The 27104-nt window shown below is 44.4% G+C and overlaps 1 protein-coding gene across 1 annotated transcript; it reads right to left on the bottom strand.

The window, feature by feature from the left end:
- Positions 1-589: 589 nt before the first annotated feature.
- On the bottom strand, positions 590-25352 carry LOC106568975 (protein wntless homolog). The gene is made up of 12 exons (XM_014139891.2): positions 24981-25352; positions 21725-21997; positions 17962-18086; positions 17571-17732; positions 17192-17328; positions 13937-14105; positions 6972-7069; positions 6762-6825; positions 5346-5489; positions 3660-3743; positions 3319-3472; positions 590-1824 (listed from the first exon to the last, which is right to left on the bottom strand). The coding sequence occupies exons 1-12, from the start codon at positions 25084-25086 to the stop codon at positions 1727-1729; spliced, it is 1614 nt and encodes a 537-aa protein (XP_013995366.1). The 5' UTR covers positions 25087-25352; the 3' UTR covers positions 590-1726.
- Between the last annotated feature and the right edge of the window lie 1752 nt (positions 25353-27104).

Here is a 27104-nt window from a genome sequence, read left to right as displayed (position 1 = left end):
TGTGGCCCCTCAGGATGGCATGCTTCTGGCTGAGGCCCCACTGCAGCAGCCTATAGTGATGAGGTCCTAAACACTGGTGGAAACATACACTCCTTCAAAGTAGCCATGTAGCAGGGGAGACCAAGGCAGCAGAGAAATAACTGTCCTCCACCAGCCTCTCCACTGCTACAGGTGGGAGGAAAAATACTGGAGGAACTGGCTGCTTCCGGGGACTATGGAGAGCACTGACAGTAGGCAGAGGAATGGAGAAGAAGCCTGTAAGCATTACTAATCGCTCTGTTGTACTTTTACTCCGTATTTCATTTCTCTAATACTGTAGCAACACTTCCTGTCAACACAGAATATTGAAATTACAAATTTGTGATTAACGGTTTCCTTTTTTCCCCCCAGGCTCATTGAGTTAGTTGCTAAGGCAGAGGATAAACTACTGCAAGCACAAGAGGAATAATTCCCATTTAGGAATAGAAAAATGTTCAGTAAACTTTTGTAATTTCTTTGCAAAAGTGTTTGTTTTTCATTGAATTTATAAGTACTGTCTGATAACATTATCAAGAAAATAAAAACTGACAAAGAAAATTCAATACAAAACTTGAGTGAATATACTTTACTTAGCAAATATTAGAAGACATGGCATAAAGTAAGTTAATTAAATTATCATAAAAAGCACAAAACTACACTCCCACGTGTAATACAATCTTCAAATTTCAAAACTGTTTCTTTTGCCAACAGACAGTAAGTGATACAGCATGTCAATATTTCATACAGTTGAGAATAAGCACTTTATAAAAAATATATATCTAGATGGTAACAATGAACTTGGTGTTTCCCAAAAAGGCCTTGTGGTTTGTACACTTTCCCCACAATCCAAAAAGGCAAACCCCACTTGGGAGAGTGATAGACAAGTGAATCCAGTAGTCTAGAACTTTCCATGGACGTGTACAGGTGAGAGTGAGTGCAGACAGAAGTGACAAAGCTTGCCGTTATTACTGACAACTTGCGGAGGTGTGCTTTCTTTTGACAGATCTTCCGAAAGTGGCCATGTTGGACGTTGTAAGATGAGGCATATACACTCTTGTATATCCTACTGGTTATTTTAATGTAAAACTGCTGAGGTGAACAGTCAAAAAATGGCATCCATACAAAATTTGTTCCCTCTAAATAACAAATGAATGTCTTCAGTGAGGCAACCAGTTACACCTTGGAAAGGCCCAGTGTTTTTCCTGGAGTTGGATGCAGTTACCACTGGACACTGATTTAAGGTCAGATTTGTACTCACTCCCCCTAATGGAAACATTTAGGATTTGGGGAGGGTAAACTGATCCTAGAACTGTGCCTGAAGGCAACATCTACCTGGTGTGCGATTTCCTCCACAACTCCCTCTTATGACCACCAGATGGTGTGCTACATCCTTCTACTCCGTTTCCATTTCAAAAGCAGCTAGTCCACAATCTGGACTTCATAAGAAAGAGTACAGTCGTGCAACAACATTACAAACACTGATAGTTAACAGACTGTGTCAAATGTCAAAGATGGATATACAATCCGGCCCCATGTCTGCAATGAAATGAATGGACCGTAGGCCTACAAAAAAAAGTAGCTTTTGAACTTTTGGGACAGTGACTGGAAGGGGGACATTGGGATTTGGTTAAAGAAAGCACAGTCAGGGTTCGAGGGAAGGACTTTTGTAGGGTAGGTATTAGAAGGTGGGAGGTCCAGGGGAGGGGGGCTACTCTTGGGCCTCTTTGCCCGTCATCTTGTAGATCTCGGTGGGTCCGTCCACGTGGGTGATGGTGGTGGTCAGCTGGATGTCCTCCCCACTGGCTCCTGAACAAAGCACAGTGACCAACAGACAAATCAGTACACAGACAGCAGTACATCTGGGTCATCTGCGTTGGGCTCTTTAGGCACCAAACGGTTGAAAACGGAGCAATAAAAGAAAAGCTTGTCGTCTTCAGTTGAAAAGTGTTAAGAAAAGAGGTCCATCCTGAGAGCCCTAATGGTTATGAACAAACCTTGTGCTGTTGTGCTTCCCATTTCAGTCACAATGTATAAAACTGACTTATTTTGTCCTGATGCAGGCTTTTACGCCGCAATGCGTTTAAAAAAAAAAAAAAAAAAAAAAGACAGCCTTCATTAAAACCTTTTCCTCGTCAATTTGCTCTTTATGTCATGCCCTCTGGTTCACGACAGACGTCATTTATTACTTTGTCTTTTGAAACAGTGACCTGATTAAATGGACAGAGAGGGAGAGGGAGATAAGGCGAGAAACCGCTCCAGAAAGAGACACGCACAAACCACTCCAGGCTATCGCATTTCAGGGAACCCTTTCCCGAACTCCAACAGGTCTCCTCTTATGCCAACTGTGCCAAAGTGATTTAGAGTTGTTAAATGGGATTGACGAGTGTGTGGCTATTACGGTAGTATTGTCAAATGTCCGCTTTCAACAACCATGAGAATTGGTTAAAAAGAAGGTTATGCATGCCAACATATTAGGCAATAACTAAGAGTAGGCAAAGTGATGGTGTCAGAGGAAAGTTAAACATTTTACCATTGCAACATTTGATGTAGTCACATTCACAGTGGTTGTCTGAAGCGCGCTAGATTTCACAGCTGGCAATGCCTCGTCGAGATTGTTGCAAATGATGGGAAATAACCAATGTCAATGAGCGTCTTTACCATCTTTCCTTTGCAGTACCGCACTGTCGTGATTACCGGCGGAGTTTTAGGAGTCGATTTTACTCCTGGCTGAGAGTTTGCCTGGGCAGTGTCTTAATGTCCTCCTTTAACAAGGGTAGGCAACCCTGGTCCTGGAGTGCCGCAGGATTTTGTTCCAACTAGGCACCACACCTGACTTACTGAGGTAATTGATTAGTTCAGGCCTAAATTCAACACACCTGGTCTTACGGATTGGTTGAATCAAAAATATTTAGTGCCTGCGGCACGCCAAGGACCAGGGTTACCTACCCCTGTTCTATAAGCTACCTCTGAGCTGGGAGTTTCTTTAGTCTTGAAACAGGTTTTAACAGGATTCCTAGAATCTTTTCGGAGATTCTTTGTGGATACGGGCCCTGGTGTCCGTTAGACACACCCTCCTCCGAGCACCAGAGGCCCTTAACCTCAGCAAGACTGAAATGTCCACAAGAAACATACATCTGAAAGTAACGTTAGTACCTCAAAAAGGAGACACTGTTGCGTGTCAACATTCGCTCACCCCGGTGAAGTGTATTGGGACTCTTACGATGCACTTTAAATAACATTTGACGTCACGTTTGACCTACTGACAGTTGACCATTAGAGGCAGGCGTTAGCTGGACTCACCCCTGGACTGCTCGTCTCCGTAGCGTTTGTGTGAGGGAGCATACAGGAACATGATGGCGAACACGTAGAGGTTCCACATTCCGTAGATCCCTGTGAAGAAGGCACTGTTCACCTGCACCGTGTAGTCTCCCCAGTGCCAGTGGCCCTCATTCACCTAGACACACACACACACAATATGGGTTGTGTTCAGTAGGTACAACATTAACAAAACTATAACAGTTGTTTTAGTTTTCCAACACAAACCGTTTTGCTAGTTCCCTAATTAGCATGATCCTGCTTCAATACCTAACCCTCTCCAGAGGATTCTGGGATACCCCTGGAGGCACACAGACAGAACTCACCTGACTGAAGATGAAGAAGATGACAGTCATGGCAGCGCAGGTCAGAGTGACCAACATGAGGAACTTGAACCGGAAGATGAGCCCCTTTGAGAAGATGATTAGAATTAATACTACTATCCATGAAAAAAGAAACAAGACACACCAAATTCATTGAAAATAAAATGTTTAAGTCTGTGGAGGCTGCTGAGGGGAGGACGGCTCATAATTGCTAGAACAGAGCAAATTAAATAGCATCAAACGCATGGAAACCATGCGTTTGATACCATTCCACTTATTCCGCTCCAGCCATTACCACAAGCCCGTCCTCCCCAATTAAGCGGTCACCATACTCCTGTGATTTAGGTACATACGGTACACAAATTTAGACAGGGACTTAAAGTTCCTTCAGGAAGTATTCATACCCTCAACTTATTCCACATCTTGTTACAGTCTGAATTCAAAATGGATTAAATTGTTTCTCACCCATCTACACACAATACCCCATAATGACAGTGAAAACATGTTTTTAGAAATGTTAGCAAATGTATTGAAAAGGAGATATATACACATCTCATTTACATAAGCATTCACACCCCTAAGTCAATACTTTGTAGAAGCACCTTTTGCGGTGATTACAGCTTTGAGTCGCCTTGGGTATGTCTATATCAGCTTTGCACATTTTCTCCCATTCTTCCTTGGAGATTTTCTCAAGCTCTGTTAAATTAGATGGGGAGCGGCGGCGGCGAACAGCAATCTTCAAGTCTTTCCACAGATTTTCAATGGGATTCAAGTCTGGGCTTTGGCTGCACTTCAAGGACATTCACCATTGCAGTGTTGCTATGGCTGTACGCCCAGGGGTCATTGTCCTGTTGGATCGTACATCTTCGCCCCAGTCTAAGGTTGTTTGTACTCTGAAGCAGTTTCTCATCAAGGATTTACCTGTATTTGGCTTCATTCATTGTTCCCTCTATCCTTACCAGTCTCCTAGTCCCTGCCCTTTGAAAAGCATACCCATAGCATGATGCTGCCTCCACCATGCTTCACGGTAGGCATGGTGTTAGACGGGTGATGAGCTGTGCCTGCTTTGCATTCAGGCCAAAGAGTTACATTTTTGTCTAATCAGACCACAGAATCTTTTGCCTTAAATTATTTTTGCCTTAGTCTTTCACATGCCTTTTTGCCAACTCCAGGCGTGCAGCCATGTGCCTTTTTCTCAGGAATGGCTTCCATCTGGACACTCTCCAATAACGCCCAGATTGGTGAAGTGCTGTAGAGACTTGTCCTTCTGGCAGGTTCTCCCATCTCAGCCAAGGAACTCTGTTCTGTCAGAGTGGTCATTGGGTTCTCGGTCACTTCCTTGACCAAGGCCCTTCTTGCCCAGTTGCTCAGATTGCCTAGAGCTGGCCGTCCGACCAAAGTCCGGGTAGTTCCATATGTTTTATGTTTCCCAATGACGGAGACCACTGTGCTCTTGGAAAAGTTCAACACTGTAGAAATGGTTTCCTACCTTTCTCCAGATATACACTACCGGTCAAAAGTTTTAGAACACTTAATTCAAGGGTTTTTCTTAATTCTTTACTATTTTCTACATTGTAGAATAATCGTGAAGACATCAAAACTATGAAATAACACAAATGGAATCATGGGTAAGCAAAAAAGTGTTATATAAAATATATTTTCAGATTCTTCAAAATAGCCGCCCTTTGCCTCATAGTGCAGGCGTCTGGCCTTGGACATGGCGGGCAGGGAGGACCTCTTCCCACTGATGTTGCGGAACACTTGGAACACCATGAAGCACAGAAAGAGGAAGTAGAGACAGGCACAGATCCCCGCCACGATGATGAACGCCATCTGTAATCAACCTCAGTCAAGGAGCTAACGTGCATGGTGATGCTAATAAAACATAGCTTAACAAATCGTTCGATTACGCAAACTGAATGATTAGACTCTTACCATTAGACAGGACTGACCATAACTGAAGCACCATATATAGACCCCTAGCTCTAGCCTGATGCAACTTACAGCACAGTAAAAGTACATTTTCAACAGGCTGATAGAAACCCATGGCTGTTTGCAGACATTCCACTTAATTCTTAGAACACTAAATAGAAACCACTTTGGCTAAAAAGGTTCCATGCTTGACAGAGATGGCCATCGTTTTTTTATTTTCTTATGTACTTTTACCTCTTTTTCTCCCCAATTGGTAGTTACAGTCTTGTCCCATCGCTGCAACTCCCGTACGGACTCGTGAGAGGCGAAGGTCGAGAGCCATGCGTCCTCCGAAACACGACCCTGCCAAGCTGCACTGCTTCTTGACACACTGCTCGCTTAACCCGGAAGCCAGCCGCACGAATGTGTCGGAGGAAACACTGTCCAGCTGGCGACCGAAGTCAGCTTGCAGGTGCCCGGTCCGCCACAAGGAGTCGCAGGGAGCGCAATGGACAAGGAAACCCCGGGCTGGTCAAACCCTCCCCTAACCCGGACGACGCTGGGCGTCGCCTCATGGGTCTCCCTGTCACAACCAACTTTTTAAAGGGCTTTTTTTCTCCCACTAGACTGGAGAGCGAGCAAAAAGAGAGCGAAAGAGAGAAGGTTTGCTAGAGAGGGAGAGAGGTGAAGCAGAGAGATTAAGCAAAAGTCTTGCTGCTACTTGTTTCTGATGGGGGTTGTTCTGATGAATCTTGCATCACCTAGGCCTGTGGGTTTCCCCTATGCAGCTCTTCTCCTTCTCAGACACACAGAGTGAGGAGGCTAGGAGAGGGTAAATAAGGAGGAGAGATGGCCCAAGGCAGGAGTAGGCACTGCCAGCACCACTGAATTATTGCTAACTTCAGCACAGAACACAGTGACGAGAGGAACTGTGAAACTAACAGAGGAGACGTGCTCTGATTAATGTTAGTATGTTGATGTCAAATGCTGATACACAATCTGGCCCCATCTTGCGAAGAAATGTAAAAAAGGATCATAAATAATTCCAGGATACACTGGAAACTTGTAAGGGGATATACAGTACAATTGCATGGACACATTCTTTTTCAGACAAGAGATAATTCATCCCTAATTTAGTCTCCTTCGGGCCATCAACGTTTAAGGCAAGAAGTCATCAACGTAATCAAAGGATACAGCCAACTCAGTCCCCACGTCGGAAGCCCAAATACTGTAGAAAGGGTTCTTCAACTGGACTCCCCTGGTGGGGAAAACAAATACGTCAGAAATGGTCCCTGAAAATCTGTGCGGATAACCTTTAAATAGGTCGGAGCTTTGTTTTGACAGTGTGGTGAAGTGTGTGTGTGCGTGCGTGCGTGCGTGCGTGCGTGCGCGGTTCAGCCTCACCTCTCACACATGTCGAAGATGAAGAGGCAGAAGGAGCCAAAGACAATGGGTCCCACCTGCTTCCAGTAGATTGAGAAACGGTTCCTCTCCATCTGGTCCTGGGGTGAGGGGAAATTATAAAGTGGGACAGAACAGTAAGACAAGAGAGGGGGATAAAATAATAAAATGTAGTTCAAAATAAAAATGTATCCATCTACATTTCAGTCATTTAGTAGAAGTTATTATCCAGAACGACTTACAAGAGCAATTAGGGTTAAGTGCCTTGCTCGAGGGCACAGACTTTTCACCTGGGTTCAGCGACCTTTTGGTTACCTGTCCAACGCGCTTATCCGCTAGGGTACCTGCTGCCCGAATTAAATGGATACCAAGTCAATGGATACCAAGTCAATGGATACGCAAGGTAGTTTTAAAAATCATTCAATTTCAGTCCAGACTCCCCCAAACCCAACTCATCAGAATGCCCCACCCAATGACCGAACTGGATCAGTCCGATGTGGTCCTAATGGCGTGCAAAAAAGGAGCACGGTCTAGGGGACAGGCCTCTACAAATATGTATATGAGCTTTGATCGGCCTGAAACGTCAAACATAATGTTACCTGAACCCAATGAGCCCTACAAAGATACATGTTGAGTCCAAGCCAGAAAAAGCCAAAATGATTTTGCCGCTAACCAATACATACACTACATAACCAAAAGTATGTGGACACCTGCTCGTCGAACATCTCATTCAAAAATCATGGGCATTAATATGGAGTTGGTCCCCTCTTTGCTGCTATAAACAGCCTCCACTCCTCTGGGAAGGCTTTCCACTAGATGTGGGAACATTGCTGCGGGAACTTGCTTCCATTCAGCCACAAGAGCATTAGTGAGGTCAGGCACTGATGTTGGGCGATTAGGCCTGGCTCGCAGTCGGCGTTCCAATTCATCCCAAAGGTGTTTGATGGGGTTGAGGTCAGGGCTTGTTGGTGTTCGTTCCTTGTCAATCATTGGTGAAATTAGCATTCAGACAATATCTTTAATTAAATCAAAAACCTTTATTAATGCAATTGCAGACAAAAGTTGACAGCGGGATCATTGCGCGCATGTTTCCGAGTAAGTTCTGCACCCCACCTAAGGGCACAGCTGATTATATACATGTGATCACTCCCTAGTGGTACGATCACCTACGTCAACGTGTGTGTGTATCAATAAGCTGAGGTTACCTTACAAGGCAACCTAGTACAGTAGCTTCTCTGAATGTATTAGCCTTGTCCGCTGTTTCACAAGATCAAAATATCGAAACCTGACAGTGGTTACTTCTCTTTATCTAGTTTCGGTCTGACTCAGACCCAGCCTGCAATCACACTCTCACAACAGCCAGGGCTTAACCACAAAGACTAATATAGGTGCTTGTGCAACGTATAGTGGCAGAGTTTTTAGACACATATAATAAGATACTGTTGCTAAGGCCTGCAGCAAAACATATGAATCTTAAGGTCCCCTTAATTAATAATAGGGAGGGTCTTTGGGACTCACCCCCTACAGGCTCTGTGCAGGCCAGCTAAGTTCTTCCACATCGACAAACCATTTCTTTATGGACCACGCTTTGTGCACGAGGGCATTGTCATGCTGAAACAGGAAAGGGCCTTCCCTCAAACTGTTGCCACAAAGTTGGAAGCACAGAATCGTCTAGAATGTAAATTGTATACTGTAGAGTTAAGATTTCCCTTCACTGGAACTAAGGGGCCTGAACTATGAAAAACAGGCCCAGAAATGTATTCCTCCCCCAAACACTACAGATAGCGTTCTCCTGGCATGCATCAAACCCAGATTCATCTGTCGGACTGCCAGATGGTGAAGTGTGATTCAACACTATACGTCAAACCCAGATTCATCTATATCACTATACAGAGGCTCTGCATCTGTCCTCGTGCTCCTAGATCTTAGTGCCGCTTTTGATACCATCGATCACCACATTCTTTTGGAGAGATTGGAAACCCAAATTGGTCTACATGGACAAGTTCTGGCCTGGTTTAGATCTTATCTGTCGGAAAGATATCAGTTTGTCTCTGTGAATGGTTTGTCCTCTGACAAATCAATTGTAAATTTCGGTGTTCCTCAAGGTTCCGTTTTAGGACCACTATTGTTTACCTCTTGGGGATATCATTCGAAAACATAATGTTAAATTTCACTGCTATGCGGATGACACACAGCTGTACATTTCAATGAAACATGGTGAAGCCCCAAAATTGCCCTCGCTAGAAGCCTGTGTTTCAGACATAAAGAAGTGGATGGCTGCAAACTTTCTACTTTTAAACTCGGACAAAACAGAGATGCTTGTTCTAGGTCCCAAGAAACAAAGAGATCTTCTGTTGAATCTGACAATTAATCTGGATGGTTGTACAGTCGTCTCGAATAAAACTGTGAAGGACCTCGGCGTTACTCTGGACCCTGATCTCTCTTTTGAAGAACATATCAAGACTGTTTCAAGGACAGCTTTTTTCCATCTACGTAACATTGCAAAAATCAGAAACTTTCTGTCCAAAAATGACGCAGAAAAATTAATCCATGCTTTTGTTACTTCTAGGCTGGACTACTGCAATGCTCTACTTTCCGGCTACCCGGATAAAGCACTAAACAAAATTCAGTTAGTGCTAAATACGGCTGCTAGAATCCTGACTAGAACCAAAAAATGTGATCACATTACTCCAGTGCTAGCCTCCCTACACTGGCTTCCTGTTAAGGCAAGGGCTGATTTCAAGGTTTTACTGCTAACCTACAAAGCATTAAATGGGCTTGCTCCTACCTATCTTTCCGATTTGGTCCTGCCGTACATACCTACACGTACGCTACGGTCACAAGACGCAGGCCTCCTAATTGTCCCTAGAATTTCTAAGCAAACGGCTGGAGGTAGGGCTTACTCCTATAGAGCTCAATTTTTATGGAATGGTCTGCCTACCAATGTGAGAGACGCAGACTCAGTCTCAACCTTTAAGTCTTTACTGAAGACTTATCTCTTCAGTAGGTCCTATGATTAAGTATAGTCTGGCCCAGGAGTGTGAAGGTGAACGGAAAGGCTGGAGCAACGAACCGCCCTTGCTGTCTCTGCCTTGCCGGTTCCCCTCTTTCCACTGGGATTCTCTGCCTCTAACCCTTTTACAGGGGCTGAGTCACTGGCTTACTGGTGTTCTTCCATGCCGTCCATGGGAGGGGTGCGTCACTTGAGTGGGTTGAGTCACTGACGTGGTCTTCCTGTCTGGGTTGGCGCCCCCTTGGGTTGTGCCATGGCGGAGATCGTTGTGGGCTATACTCGGCCTTGTCTTAGGACGGTAAGTTGGTGGTTGGAGACATCCTTCTAGTGGTGTGGGGGCTGTGCTTTGGCAAAGTGGGTGGGGTTATATCCTGCCTGTTTGGCCCTGTCCGGGGGTGTCATCGGATGGGGCCACAGTGTCTTCTGATCCCTCCTGTCTCAGCCTCCAGTATTTATGCTGCAGTAGTTTGTGTCGGGGGGCTAGGGTCAGTCTGTTACATCTGGAGTATTTCTCTTGTCTTATCCGGTGTCCTGTGTGAATTTAAATATGCTCTCTCTCTCGGAGGACCTGAGCCCTAGGACCATGCCTCAGGACTACCTGGTGTGATGACTCCTTGCTGTCCCCAGTCCACCGGGCCGTGCTGCTGCTCCAGTTTCAACTGTTCTGCCTGCGGCTATGGAACCCTGACCTGTTCACCGGACGTACTTGTTGCACCCTCGACAACTACTATGATTATTATTATTTCACCATGCTGGTCATTTATGAACATTTTAACATCTTGACCATGTTCTGTTATAATATCCACCCTGCACAGCCAGAAGAGGACTGGCCACCCCTCATAGCCTGGTTCCCCCCTCATAGCCTCATAGCCTGGTTCCTCTCTAGGTTTCTTCCCAGGACAACCACCCTAAGCACCCAGCCAAGACAATGCAGGAGTGGCTTCGGGACAAGTCTATGAATGTCCTTGAGTGGCCCAGCCAGAGCCCGGACTTGAACCCGTTCGAACATCTCTGGAGAGACCTGAAAATAGCTGTGCAGCAATGCTCCCCATCCAACCTGACAGAGCTTGAGAGGATCTGCAGAGAAGAATGGGAGAAACTCCTCAAATATAGGTGTACCAAGCTTGTAGTGTCATACCAAAGAAGACTCGAGGCTGTAATCACTGCCAACGGTGCTTTAACAAGTACTGAGTAAAGGGTCTGAATACTTACCGTTGAAGTCGGAAGTTTACAAAAACTTAGGTTGGAGTCATTAAAACTCGTTTTTCAACCACTCCACAAATTTCTTGTTAACAAACTATAGATTTGGCAAGTCGGTTAGGACATCTACTTTGTGCATGACAAGTCATTTTTCCAACAATTGTTTACAGACAGATTATTTCACTTACAATTCCAGTGGGTCAGAAGTTTACATACACTAAGTTGACTGTGCCTTTAAACAGCTTGGAAAACTCCAGAAAATGTCATGGCTTTAGAAGCTTCTGATAGGCTAATTGACATAATTTGAGTCAATTGGAGGTGTACCTGTGGATATATTTCAAGGCCTACCTTCAAACTCAGTGCTTCTTTGCTTGACATCATGTGAAAATCAAAAGAAAATCAGCCTAGACCGCCACAAGTCTGGTTCATCCTTGGGTGCAATTTCCAAAACGCATGTACAAACAATAGTACAAACAATAATAAACACCATGGGACCACACAGCCGTCACACCACTCAGGAAGGAGACGTGTTCTGTCTCCTAGAGATGAACGTACTTTGGTGCGAAAAGTGCAAATCAATCCCAGAACAACAGCAAAGGACCTTGTGAAGATGCTGGAGGAAACCGGTACAAAAGTATCTATATCCACAGTAAAACAAGTCCTATATCAACATAATCTGAAAGGCCGCTCAGCAAGGAAGAAGCCACTGCTCCAAACCCACCATAAAAAAGCCAGACTACGGTTTGCAACTGCACATGGGGACAAATATCGTACTTTTTGGAGAAATGTTCTCTGGTCTGGTGAAACAAAAATAGAACTGTTTGGCCATAATGACCATCGTTATGTTTGGAGGAAAAAGGGGGAAGCTTGCAAGCCGAAGAACACCATCCCAACTGTGAAGCACGGGGGTGGCAGCATCATGTTGTGGGGGTGCTTTGCTGCAGGAGGGACGGGTACACTTCACAAATAGATGGCTTCATGAGGCAGGAAAATGATGTGGATATATTGAAGCAACATCTCAAGACATCAGTCAGGAAGTTAAAGCCAATGGGTCTTCCAAATAGACAATGACCCCAAGCATACTTCCAAAGTTGTGGCAAAATGGCTTAAGGACAACAAAGCCAAGGTATTGGAGTGGCCATCACAAAGCCCTGACCTCAATTCTATAGAAAATGTGTGGGCAGAACTAAAAGTGTGTGCGAGCAAGGAGGCCTACAAACCTGACTCAGTTACATCAGCTCTGTCAGGAGGAACGGGCCAAAATTCACCCAACTTATTGTGGGAAGCTTGTAGAAGGCTACCTGAAACATTTGACCCAAGTTAAACAATTTAAAGGCAATGCTACCAAATACTAATTGAGTGTATGTAAACTTCTGACCCACTGGGAACGTGATGAAAGAAATAAAGGCTGACATAAATCATTCTGACATTTCATATTCTTAAAATAAAGTGGTGATCCTAACTGACCTATGACAGTGAATTTTTACTAGGATTAAAATGTCAGGAATTGTGAAAAACTGAGTTTAAATGTATTTGGCTAAGGTGTAGGTAAACTTCCGACTTCAACTGTACATAAATGTGATCTGTTTTTTATTTTTAATACATTTGCAAAGATTTCTAAAAACCTGTTTTCATTGTCATTATGGGGTATTGTGTATAGATTGAGGGGGGAAAAAACTATTTAATCAATTTTAGAGTAAGGCTGTAAGAAAACAAAATGTGGAAAAAGTCAAGAGGTCTGAATACTTTCCCGAATGCACTGTAACTTTCAGAATGTTTCCCCGCATGGCGTGTCATCGTTCTCTTTATTATTGTAGTGACATGCTTGAATAATATTGGACTACAATAGGATCCAGCGCTTTTGCGTCTTCACAAAGATTGAATAGTTACGGTCTAAATAAATAACTGCTATATCCATTCAGACCATCTCTGTCTCTCCAACATTTATTTTGGCAGCTGTCTTTTACATTCAGCAAACAAGAGCTAGCTTTTTATTTTACAAGGTAAGTTGACTGAGAACCTAATACAGTATGTCGTCAAGCTTGCATCTCTCTTCGAATAAAATGATCCTACTTAGGTTCCAAAAACAAAGAAGAATTGTATTATTCTTTGCAAGGGAGTACAAAACTCTAGTCTAAGCTGTAAACTGCAGCGAATATGTATTTGAAATAAAAAACGCTCAAAAGCTCTACGTTTTGAATACACGTTTCATTCTGAATGAACTGCATCTAGCCTAGGCCAAGTTAGGCAACCACTTGGAGAAGTCTACTCTCCACAATTTACAAGGTACAGAAATGCAATTTGAATGGACTGATTTAAAGCAATGATATTACTATAGGCTATGCTGCAGCAAATTTACTTGTCACAAGACGAGACAAAAAAAAAGTGACCAACTGATGAGATACATCCATTGTGAACTGCGCTCCATATCAACATGCGCTGTCCCCCCCCACGTGAGACCAATGACATGCTTTGGGAACACCCCCCGGTCTGTAGTGATTGGCTCCTGATTCGCTAGTGTCAAACCGACGACCCCATCAGACTTTCCGGGAGAATGTCAGCCAACGCCCTCCAACACACTCCCGGTCATGCTCCCAAATTTGTATTCACGGCACTTAACTCTTCCGAGTTGGCTAAATCGATATTCTCCTTAAGTCACACTCAACCATTGGATAATAAGCCAAATGAACTCAAATGGATAGATACTAAGTCGTCAGAAGAATACTTGGGAGAGGTAAAAAGACTGGCGACAAACCATGAGGTGCTCTCCACAGAAGATGATCCAGAAGGAGAGCAGCATGGCGTAGAAGATGCCCTGCCGGATGTCCCCGAACAGCAGCATCCAGGTCCAGTTGAACCCCACAGAGAACCACTCCACCGGGATGTTGATGAACGTCATGCACAAGCCCAGGGCAAAGATCACCCTGGAGGACACAGCAGCACCATCATCAGCAGCAGTACCACCATCATCCGCCATTAACATGCTAAATCAACACAAATTAAAATACCAGTCATCATCACCATAACGCACTGTATTAATATAATGATCATAATCAATATCATCATCATCATTATGTCCGTTAGTTTTATATAATGGTCAGAATTGTAAAAAAAAAAAAGAAAGTTGAACAATCTCCTTTGTCATTCAAATCAAAATGTTATTTGTCACATGCTTACAGTGAAATGCTTACTTACAGGCCCTTCCCAACAACGCAGAGAAAGAAAAGAGACAATAGAAAAGTAATAACAAATACACAATGAGTAACGATAACTTGGCTGTATACACGGGGTAGAAGAACCGAGTCCAGGTAATGGAGGTAGATCTGTACATAACTAGGAATAAAGTGACTAGGCAACAGGATAGAGAAAACAGAACCAGCAGCGTATGTGATAAGTGAAAAAAGTTTGTGCAAAAAGGATCAATGCAGATAGTTAAATTGATCACCAAATAGCTACCCGGACCCGCTTGCCGTGCGGTAGCAGAGAGAACAGTCTATGACGGGTGGCTGGAGTCTGAACATTTTTGGGGCTTTCCTCTGACACCACCTGGTATAGAGGTCCTGGATGGCAGGGACTCCGCCCCAGTGATGTAATGGGTCGTACACACTATCCTCTGTGTAGCGCTTTGTGGTCGGACAGTTTCCATACCAAGTGGTGATGCAGCAAATCAAGATGCTCTCAATGGTGCAACTGTAGAACTTTGAGGATCGGAGTGCCCATGCCAAATCTCCACCACAGCCCCGTCGATGTGAATGGAGGTTTGCCTGGCCCTCCTTTTCCTGTAGTCCACGATCAGCTCGTTTGTTTTGCTGACGTTGGAGGGAGAGGCTGCCATCCTGGTACCACATTACCAGGTCCCTCACCTCCTCCCTTTAGGCGGGGTCTCATCGTCGTCGGTGATCAGGCCTACCACCGTCCTGTCGTCAGCAAACTTAATGATGGTGTTGGGAGTAGTTGTGCGCGGCCATTCATTCGGTAATAGACGACTTCCGCTGAGAAGGCATTGGCTCCATCAGAAATACTTGGGACACAGAAGCCAGTGTGTCGCAGGAGAACTTCTACCAGGACGTTTCTCCGTAGACCCCTCAGGGAGCCGTGGGGTAGGACCTCCGGGAGATTCCATTCTCCATCTCTCCAATCACTGGACCACGCTGCCATGATAAATCACACTTTCTAAAATAAATTTTAAAAAAATCGAACCAACCTATTACAGACACAGAACAAAGCTTCTCTGTTCAACTGCTGCAAGTCCCCGCATGCCGGGACAAGATGAAAGGATAATCGCATAGAGGGAAGAAAAGGAGGGAGGGGTGCAGATGAGGGATAGAGAAGAGGGGGTGTATTGCAGGGCGGGGAAGGAGGGGGTGGAACACGGGCTGAGAGTGGGGGAAATGGTGGTATGGGGTGTGTGGATGGGGGGGGTTGCAATTGACTCTAAAAACATTGATCACATTCCAGAAGAGTCGGCAGCGAGATACATTCCATTGGGCTGGTATGAAAGGAATGTCCTGCGCTCTGCGAATATACAGATGGGAGAGGTGTGTGTGTGTGTTTGTATAAAGAGCATTTAAACTAAACAAGCTGCAGAGCTAGCTCCATAACTTGTAAGAGAGACATAAGCAGCAAGAGGCCTCAACCTACAACCTGGGGAAATAAAAGCATTAACTACAGTATAAAGGAATAGCTTTGGTGGGAAAAAAAAGACTTGACATACACTGCGTGGACAAAACTTTAGGAACGCCTACTCTTTCCATGACAGACTGACCAGGTGAAAGCTATACAAGGACTGTATATGTGTGCCATTCAGAAGGTGAATGGGCAAGACAAAATATTTAAGTGCCTTTGAACTGGGTATGGTAGTATGTGCCAGGCGCACCGGTTGGACTGTGTCACAAAGCGCAACGCTGCAGGGTTTTTCATGGTCAACAGTTTCCTGCGTGTATCAAGAATGGTCCGCCACCCAAAATGGGGTGCAACTCAATATTAGGAAGGTGCTCCTAATGTTTTGTACTCTGTGTAGACTCACTTATTATTTCAGTGTGGACTACTGCCATTGATAAATGTATTCTTCCAGTGCCTTATATTCTCCCAGGAAACCATGCGAAGTAGTCCACCAGAAATGAATAAGGCTAATTACTGATAAATTACCTTAAATGTACTTTCCACAAATAGAGTTCGAGTGCCACTTCCTGCGAGCTGCGCGGTCATTTGGGAACGAGGGCTCTGAGCCGTAGAGACGACGGGGAAGGCGGACACAGGGAGGAGAGGTTGGGGTAGAAGTGTTAGCTGAGTGCTAGAAGATTGTGTAGCGCGTTTCACGCTTGGACGAACGTTCCTGTGGTGTTGAACGCAGCGACGTACTGATATACACTCCCAGCGCTGCAGGGGATAAACCAAACTGAACACTTAGCTCTCGGCACAGCGTATCATTCTACGTTACATCATTTAAATCTGCTGTTAGTTATTGTTTGAATTAAGTTGTCACCACTACAGGTTTTGAAAAAGCTACACCTGGTTCTCGTTTTTATTTAACAGTGTAGCAGCCCAACTGCTGCTCTAGGATCAGTTTTGTCTTTTTAGATCATTATGAATAAGTTTACATGACGCACAAGTGGGACCTGATCCTAGATCAGCACTCCTACCCTGAGGCACTTTATGAATACGGGCCCAGGACAGTGCACTGAGAACATCTGACCTAGATGCACAGTTCATCCATAGTTAATTTAACGACACGTCTCCTCCTGTACTTGCTAACGTTGCCATAAGCCCAAGGCCTAACTGGTATCCACTGGGGGTTACTGAGTTTTACCCTGGCTGAAGGCCTTCCTCGTGTGTATGAAGCTAGGACAAGGATATCCATGCATTTTGGATTAGAAATAACTCTCAATGCACACCTACACAGTGCACCAGCTCACGAAGCAACCAACGCCAATGGATGACTAAACGCCATAATACACAACAAAAGAACCATCCCGTTCACAGTCCACTAAACAATATGGCGGCCTTTTACTTTTCCAACAGCACAGGGGGTCGCGTCATGAGGGTGATGCGTCTCCAGTACCACACCAAGATGATGAGGATGCTGGGCGTGAGGAAGGTCTTCATGGCGAACCACACCTTGGTGAAACCGCCGTTCTGATGGATACCCTGATAGGATAGGAAATGAAAAACGTCAGACAGTCTTTCACACAGTTCACCTCAACATCTTGTTTGGCCATTTTGGCAATCAGTTAGGACGTGAAAAACGTTTTTGTTTTTTAAAAAGCATCTCCTCACGTTTCAAGACAAAAGTAAAGGACATTCAATGATCGCAGATATTTTGTGAATAGATTTGACTTCATTGAGTCTCTCTTCCAACACCCAATCACACACACACACACACTACTAACCACCAGACGGATGTCCTTGATCTCTCCAATGCCCACGTTGATCTTATTGCGTTCGTTGACGGGCAGGCGGATGTTGAGCAGGTAGTACTTGTGGGCCACGTTGCCCAGTTCCATGAAGGGCAGCAGGTCACACTCGTAGTAGCGACCCTCGTTCTCATGCGTCTACAGGACACAGCGAGAGATGACTATTACGCATCTGATGGGACACCGACTACACGGAATTTTGTTTCGAACATAAAATTCAATTTGATCAGCTGAAACCACAGAACTTTGGGAGACCTGATTGAAAAGCCAGTAGCACAAAAAATAAAAAAAATAACTTTAGGACAGGAAGTATTTAACCCCAGAGGGAAGGGAACGGTTGGAACACTCCACAAAGTCCTGTGTTTACCTTGTTGGTGGGGAACTTGCAGCTAAGCTTCCTTTGCTCTATGGAGTGGGCCATCTCTGTCCATTCACCGAGCATGTCATCCCTGTAGGCCACACCTACGTCGATGGTGGCCACTGCTCCATCCTCTGTAGAAGGAAGATGTCAATACAGCACACTTTAGTGGGATCCTAAAAGTTACAAAAAAAATTATAATAATAAATAAAGAAAAGGTTTTCATGTTTACCAACTACCAAACTTTATATAGATGCCACATAACAGTTGGGGAGACTTCATTATAAATGGCATATATATCCCGTTTTTGCTCTATGCGGGTCTTAACAAGCAGATCAGGATTGAAGGGGGAATTTGCAATTAAATCAAATTCTCCACCTGCAATTCCCTATTCCGTAACTCAATTTATAGCTATGACAACAATACTTTGGTGTAAACCTGCGGTGACTGGGGTGAAATAAGTCTCGGATGACCAGAGGGAGCAACGTCTAGAGCTATGAAAAGAATGCATTCACCGCTGTAAATCCACAATCTGGACTACTACACATACGATCTGTGCTAAGAGCAACCCTGGGTCATTTTCATGCCGTCAAATTAGCAGACACTTCATTTGCTTTCGCTTAGCATGAAATGCTATACATTTCCTAGACAATGCATCCACTATAGACGACGAGTGCAACTTTAAACTATTCCAAAGGCTACAAATGTGGTACTGGGCTTATTAAAAGGGATAGTTCAGCCCACAAAAAGTTTGTCAGTTAGATTTCAGTTAATATCTTGAAAATATGTCCTAAAAAAGGTGACTCATCTGGAGTTTGAGATGTGAAAACGTTGGAGAAAAACTTTCAAGGGGTGATCAATCCCTTTAACTTTCAAAGTATGCAGGAAAGAATGCATGTCATGAAAAATACTATCAAGACAGAACAGATGCACCAAAATCTCACATCGGCGTGCCATGTTGATCCCAAAATAGTCCAAGGATGATTAATGATCCGAAACATTTCCCTGTTGAGGGGCTTAAACATAGTTTACGTACACGTACGTAAGGCCTTGAATTCTGTCTCCTACACAGTTGGTAATGATACAATATTACTGACTTGAAGGTGCAAAACGTTGAGCTGAACCTGGTTTTAAGTACTTTGAGAAACAAGATGGCCGTCAGAATGCACACACAGGCTTTAGATCTGTGCTTCACCCTTCCAAAGAGACTCGTGTGGTTATGAAACAAGCTGGAGCGCCCTGAAAGAAACCTGGTGCCCTGACCGGGAGAGGGGGAAGAGAGGAAAAGGAGGGAGGGGGAGTTATTGGCAGTCCTCTCTCCTCTACTGTCTCCATATACCCCTCTTTCCCACCCCTCTCAAGTGAACACCGCCAAATATCCTGAATGTCAGCTTACCGCACACAAACATTCCACCCCAGTGCAGTGCCCATCGCCACTAAGCCTTCTCAACAGCTGTGTTATTGCTGGACCCCTGCCAGGGGTGGCTGTTGCCTGGGTGGAGTGGGGTGGGGGAGAAAGAAAAAGGGGACAATTAATCTTAGCGACCAACCTTTGGCATGGTAAAATGTCTAAAGAAAGTGGTTCTGGTTGAGTTAGACAGGCCGACGCCATTTTGTCACACAGAGGATTCTGGTTTTCATTGCTTACTCTCTCAGACAGAGAGATTTGGATGCCGTGAGAAAGTAAATCCCGAAGAGCTCAATGTCAATAGTTTGCTGGAACTTCTCTTCTTTTCTTTGAACAAACTGCAACTCCGCTCCTTGTTAATGTTAGAGGTAGTTTGCAGGGCGAGCCACAAATGAAGGATATTCCTGCCTGAGACCATCTGACCTCTGAGACCAAAATGAGACCTAAGAGCTCAGCGAGCTGGCAGGTGATCAGAGGCAGTCTGCCTGGCCGCGGCGGCTTAGAGTGGGGTGGACAACAGTCCCATATCTGGGTGGGTGGAATTCTGGGACGGGGTAGTGAATCGACGACTTGTCTGGCAGCGCAAGCTGTAAACAAGCCCGTGTCCTGCTTAGGACAGGAGGTTTTTTGTTTTTAATGACCCGACGTCTTGAGGAGTAAATACTGAAACATAGCTATAGTTAAAACTGGACTACACAGTATAACATAGTCAAACAAGATCAAACTTTACTTTTAGCTTTTCTATTGTGGTAAAAATGCAGTGCTTCGCTGCTCTAAACTATACGTTTGCAACATATCTTTGGTGAGAGGAGGATGTTACAGAGTGCCTTGTGCCCTACTGTACATGCCGTGCACCCTGCCCCCATCCGTTTCCCGAAGGGCAAGGACTCCTGCAGCTTGAAGGAGCCCGCGTTCTGATCACTTTCCCAGGCCGGCACGCCAATCCCCCTTCATTAGTCCTCCGTTATCCCCTCTAAGCCCTTCTTTCACAGCCCCAGACCTGGCGCAGCTCCGATCCCGCCCTGTCAGTGGCCTCTCCTTAACAACCACGCACACAGAGAAATTCCACTTGCCGTCAAAGAAGGGAGAAGCAAGCTCAGGCTTCCACATTACCCTTAATGCCAGATCAGAAGACAGTTGCCATGTCTGAATCCTTGTCTGAATGTAATAACTGTGCACACTTCCAAAACAAACCCTCATCCCTACACCTGGGCTCTTCTAGGAGAAAGGACAGGAATTGGTGTAAGAAAGATGGTGACATTTTCCTATGTCTATTGCCATATTGTAATAGGTGTACAGGAAGTACATTGGGTTCAGATTGAAATTGGGCACAGATCTGACGGATACCATGTTCAGATAAGGACCATGGCAAACCCTTCCTGGTCTGAACATAAAGGAATGTTAAGAGGATACAGGGAGATGTGGGATGTCTGCTTTGATGAGCAAATTTGGGGGGGGGAATGTAGCTTTTATCAGATCAGGTGACAGTTAATTGAGCGAACACCGGCTGCCGAAAATGACTCAATATTTCAAGGGCTTTTATTTTTCAAATTTTACACTACCCTGCAACGGAAAGTGAGAAACTCGTCCCCAACACTCCAAGTGATGTACCATATACCATGTTACAATTCATCTTAGGGATAAGCAAGGAGAAGGGGTGAAAAACGTGCCCAGCAGTTTTATTCCACTCCATATTAAGAAATTGCCAAGCTATCAGTGCCCAATTTGAGACAGCCCACCACAGTTCGAGCCGCCCCCAGCTACCTGTTCTATAGAGACTATAAGCCTCCGACGTAGAGCCCTGAGGCTTGTATCACTATGGAGAACCAGCAGCACATCCATCATTGATAGGCCTTTCTCTCAGTGCGAGAGAAATCCAATCTACTGAGAGGAGAGAAAAAGGCACATTCCTCTGGGTGCTCATGCATTCGCCACAATAAACAGGACAAAAGCAGGCAATACCCTGAGGTGACAGAGGGACACTAATATTAACAGCATCTACGCACACACACACACACACACACACACACACATCTGAATACTTTAGAAATTGGATCCACAAGGAGCGTAAGGGCGAAGCACACGAATATTTTAGCGGTCATACAGATGCTTGTACGAGTGAATCCTCATGAATTATACTGACACAAAGACTGACCAGACAGAGAGACACAATTAACATCCTAAAAAAAAAAAAAAATATTGACAGACACAACATATTGCCCCCCCCCAGACACAACAAAACAAAAAAAGACAGACACAAAAATCAAAGCTAAGAATGTCTCGACACCAAAATAACACAAAATCAAAAAATGAAAAGACAATGAACGCCAACCACATTGAGCCCAAGTCTGCAGTTCCCCTTACCTATCTGGTTATACATCTTGAAGGCGATGTCAAACTGCAAGACGACCAGCATGAACTGGAACCAGGGGCTCATCTCCTTGTTGGGCAGGGGGATGTGGATGGCAAAAACGATGTTGTTGGCCTCGATCTTCTTGGACATAGCCTCATCAAAGTCCTGGATCTTGTGGCACTGGTTAGGGCCCCAGGGCATGAAATACCTGCTACTCTGGTGATGTTTGTCCGTGTCCACACATTTGGAAGCCAGGTAAGGGACTGCCGTGGTGGGGCTGGGAGCTACAGGAAGAGGGGAGTTGCTAAGTTACTGCCCGATCACTATGGTAGTTCACCTAGATCCATAAGATGTCCTAGTCATCTGACCTGAGGATGAGACCTTTTGTGTAGAAATAAAAACAGTAATTATGTAAGCTATAGCTATATATTCTGTAAGCTATGGTACAGTATAAGCTATAGAATAATGGAATAAGCGTTCTGGGGGAATTTTTCATTGCGGACCACACTGACAATTTTGTTGTGGTTCTCATTTCAATACTTGACTCCCCGAGTGGCGCAGCAGTCTAAGGCACTGCATCTCAGTGCTAGAGGCGTCACTACAGACCCTGGTTCGATTCCAGGCTGTATCACAACCAGCCGTGATTGGCAGTCCCATAGGGAAGCACACAATTGGCCCAGCGGGTATGGCCGTCATCGTAAATAAGAATTTGTTCTTAACTGACTTGCCTAGTTAAATAAAGATATATATAGATATAGACTATGTGTATTGTGTAACTTTCTATTATTGTGCTGAAATATAAAGCCCATGTGCAATCATCTGGAATTTTAAAAAAGCCCATTATATTCTTCAATTACAGAATACACTACAAATAATTAATTCACAGTCAGGCTAATTGTGAAGTTTTAAACATCAATACATTTCCAAACTCATAATCAAAGCGTTGTTCTGGTGTTTAACTTGTGTCAAACGGCTACCAAGCTCATCAAAGTACGCACACGGGAAGAAGTTGAGTTTAAGATCAAACCTAGTCAAATCCTGGTTAAACAATGTGACAATTCATTCTAACCATGTTGACAGAACAATCTGTAGTAAGGCCCAATCCATTTAAAAGGTGGCTCCCGGGAAAGCCCCCAGCACTTAAGTCATAATACTGTATCCTTATAGAGATTCATGAGCCAGATGAGGTTGGCCACTCTCTCATAGGATTTCACTAGTCGTTGGGAAAGGTACTAAACATTAGCATTAGAAAGCTGAGGATATGGTTGAGGTATAAAGAAAAGGTGAAAGGTGCTGTGTAGATAGAGCAAGGAGGCTTGAGGGACGAAAGAAGGAATAGGTTTGAGGACTAGAAAAGGGTATTGACAGGGTAAGAAAAGGTGTCGGAGGGGGTTATGTGATTAGGCAGTAGTTAAAGACTCTCTGGGTCACTCAGGGCACCTTAAGTCCATAAAAAGAACCAGGATGTATTGGTAATAGGTGTCAACAAGAGCCAGACCGTGCCCTCAGGGCCAGAGACAGACATTCAGCCATGAACAAAATAACTTCTAAACTCTACTATGTATACATCAGTGCCGCTACCATTCACTTTAAAACCTGCTCAAAGTGAAGGAATATGAGACACCTGCAATGCACCGCTCGACAGGAATTAAAATCTCATATGCTCTTGATAACCTATCCTGCTAAAAACAAGGGAACGCGTCTCGATGCCGTGGTCTGTGCTGATGGCCCCTGTGTAACACTTTGGATAGTCCATCTTTAGTTGCTCTACAGACTGAGTGACATTTCAACTAACCATCTACCAATGCTAACCCTAAGCGTAACCTTAGCAACCAACGTTGCTTATCAACAGATAGTTTGACCATGTAGAGCATCTACAGATGGACTATCCGAATAAAAAGTGTGCCCGGTCTCGATTACTAGCCGATGTTGAGCCTATTTACTCTCAATAGCGTAACAGACAAAAACACAACACGGCATAAAATAACCCTTGAGGCTAGGCCTTTGGCACCCCCCCTCATAGAAATAATCCAAGGCCATCTTGAGAAGAGTATCAACTATCTCTCTCTGTGCGAGTGTGTCTTCTTAGCTAGGTGCGCCAATGTCGCCTCACAATGGATTTAGGCCTACTCAGGAACAAGCACAGACGCACCAAATTGAATTAAACCAGCTCTACGGAACCCCTCCGAGTTCAATTATCCTGGCACCCTGAGATTCGGGGAGCACACCGCTCCTCCAGTCTCCACCCCAGTGTGTCCGCAATAATGGCCGCCTCTCGGCACCAGTGACCTCACGCTGTGTTGGAGTTGTCCAATAAAAGGGGGAGACGAACGCCTTTCTACTCAATTACCCTGGCTGGCCCCGGCCACCGAGCAAATACAAAAGGCATCCGGCTTCATTAAAACCATCTTGGGCAGGAGTAGCCCAAACAAGCTCATTTATCAGCAGCCACCCAGCTCTGGAGAGGAGAGGAGACAGACTGACTTTTGCCAAAAGTAACCAGAGATTGGGATCTGTAACAACAGGCCTCATAGGACTCAACTATTGAGGCATTGAGTTTGTGGCAGTTTGTATGAGTATGTATGTATGTGCTGAGTGTGTGTCAGTGGGGAGCAGAGTCATGCAAATGGCACCGGCAGAAGTCAAAATATGCAATGCTGAGAGGGGTTTGTGATTTAGGGAGAGAGGGAGATGCAAGGGGGAAATAAAGAGATGGTGCCTGCCTGGGGCTACGGAGCAGACATACATAATGAGAGGAAGGTGGAGAGAAGTGGGGCAGGCAACGTTCTGTGCTGGATCGGAGTGAAGTTATACACACCAATTCCTATGGTGTTTTACAGTAAGATGTGTCATTCTTAAAGAGAAAACAAAACCATGCAAATTAAAAAGTGAATTCACTCAATACTTTACAATAAAAAGGTATTAAATATAGGAAAGGTGCTTTGTATTAGTAAAGGCAAATACAGAGGGAAATATTGAGTTGGAGACACGAAGAACAGTACGTTCTTTTTCTTGCAACTTTTGATACAAAAGGTGATACATTGTAACTTCGTTATGGCCTACATTGTTAAGTTACATAGACAAAACTTTTAAATGACAAATCATAACAGTGACATTGACTAAATAATTCAATTGTTTTCATTATTTGATAGGCCTACATAGAATATTCAATATACTCGACAAATACTGGATATTCAACCGCAGATGTCGGATAACAAAGACAAAGGTTGCAACAAAAGAGTATACAATTGGGAAAACCACGCTTACCAATCAAGCCACCGACCATAAAAGAAAACGCTTGGAACAAAAGCAGAATCACTCCCACGATCACCAACTTTTTGGTGCTCATGTTTTCAATAATTGCCCCGGCCATCTTAAAAAGTTGTTGAAAACTACGCCGAGGTCGGAAAAATAAGGGGAGTCGGGACGAAAGTCACCGCATCTAGTTAGTACTCCAGATGCCGAGATTGAGGAAGGCTGGCACCGCACTGCCTCGCCTGAAATTCAACTTCGAAGGAGGACTGTAAGGAAGAAAAAAGGAGAATCACATGACGGAATAGCACGCCTGCCTATCCCTTCTGAACACTCCACTGCAGAAATATCTGTGGAGCGCCGCCGCATAGCAATAGTGGTCCGTAACGCCAGGTTGCTTTGACATTGAGTGCCCGAATAATAACAGCCTCTATTATGCCAGCCAAGGGCTATGCAAAGGAACGTTTTCAGTGAAGCTTGAAGTGTTTTGATGTTGACGTGATTTTCCCCTCATTGCCAGTGTTAAAAACTCTATTAGTCCATAAATGTCCTAAGTCTGAATATGTGTGATATTTATGGATCAGCCTATACAAAAAGTATCCTATCACGTTTCTTTATTTAGAGAAATTAATGTGTGAAGGAGGAGATTTCATGCAAATTATTGAATGGGAAGTTATGGCCTCAAGTTATGGACTCCTTATGCAAATATTAAAGCTTATGCACACTTTAGCTTACTGTTTTGTTGCGTGTCTGCGGCGCCCAAGATAGCCTATTATGGAGAGGCTACAAAACCACCTATAAGCCACTTGTTTTTTTTTAGATAGTGTTGGAGGGAGGCGAGCTGCAGCGAGTTGGCGTATTTGTCACGCGCGCAAGCGGTTACAGGACAAATGTCACTTTACTTGGTGACAAGAGAAGGAAGCCTAGTCTAAGAAACAGGTCAAATTATTATATATAGTGACCGCCATGATCACAGTGACATGGGTGCAAGGATAACCTATGCTATTCCCCCTCACTTTAGCATGTGGATTTTGGAAGGTCTAAACTTTAAGGAGTCCAAGGCCTAGCTACAGAAGCCTACACCTGTGGTAGAAGACAGTATTTTTAAAATGCATTATTATTTAACCATTATTTAACTAGGCAAGTCAGTTAAGAACAAATTCTGATTTTACAATGACAGCCTACCCCGGCCAAACCCTCCCCTAACCCCGACAATGCTGGGCCAATAGTGATACAGCCCAGGATCGAACCAGTTTATTTAGTGACGGCTCTAGCATTGAGATGCAGTGCCTTAGACTGCTGTGCCACTCGGGAGCCAGACTACCTGAGTTCCAATTGATGAATTTGATGTAGCCTACTGAAGATTAAAAGCCTAGCTACAATATCAAATACTGAGTAGTCTGAGGCCAAACCAAAAGCTTTCAACCTATCAAAAGGCACTCAGCATATTTTACCAGAATGCCTTACCTACACAGGCCTGCCATGTGGGTCACTCACTCATATCTAGGCCTACCCTATAGGCTTATTCCTCTCTTGCAGAAAAAAAACAGAAAGCTTTCAGCTCTTTGTTTCTCTATGAACCTTTCTCAGTTTCTCATGAAGTCCCTGTAGGCCTGTACAGCTGTGAAAGCTGATGTATAAGAAGCTTTCATGTCCTTTCTTCGAGCCATGGCAAGCAGCAAACCATTTTCACTTTCCCGAAGAGTGGCGGGAAAGAGCTGTCCACCCAGGCTCCCGCGAGATTGGCTGATGAGCAGTTCGATCAAGGTCACCCTGTCAATCATGCCAAGCGCTCCGCCGCTGTAGCTCTAAAAGCAGGAAGAAGGAATTCAGGCAACTCTCCTTAGCCAAATGGTGTGTAAAAGGGTAACATTCTCTTGGCGTCTTCCTTTTTTTTTAAGTATCCTAGACGGCTACTATGGTTTTCTGTTCTCATCAAGTTAGGTACGTTTTTTTCCACCATTTGACCAACTTCAGAAGACAGAGAAATGTTACATGGAAGAAAGCGGTTGTACTGATATTAAAAGTGTGAAACTGGTCTGCTGTCATTCCTGTCCATGTGGCCTCCTGTCAACATAGAAAATGTAGGCTACCAACATGTTCTTATTTCTACCACAGTCCACAGAAGAAAGACAATCC

Source organism: Salmo salar, chromosome ssa14 (genome assembly GCF_905237065.1).
Source record: "Salmo salar chromosome ssa14, Ssal_v3.1, whole genome shotgun sequence".
Lineage (NCBI taxonomy): Eukaryota > Metazoa > Chordata > Actinopteri > Salmoniformes > Salmonidae > Salmo > Salmo salar.
Note: the sequence above shows the minus strand (reverse complement) of the source record. Positions and strands in the feature narration are given on the sequence as shown.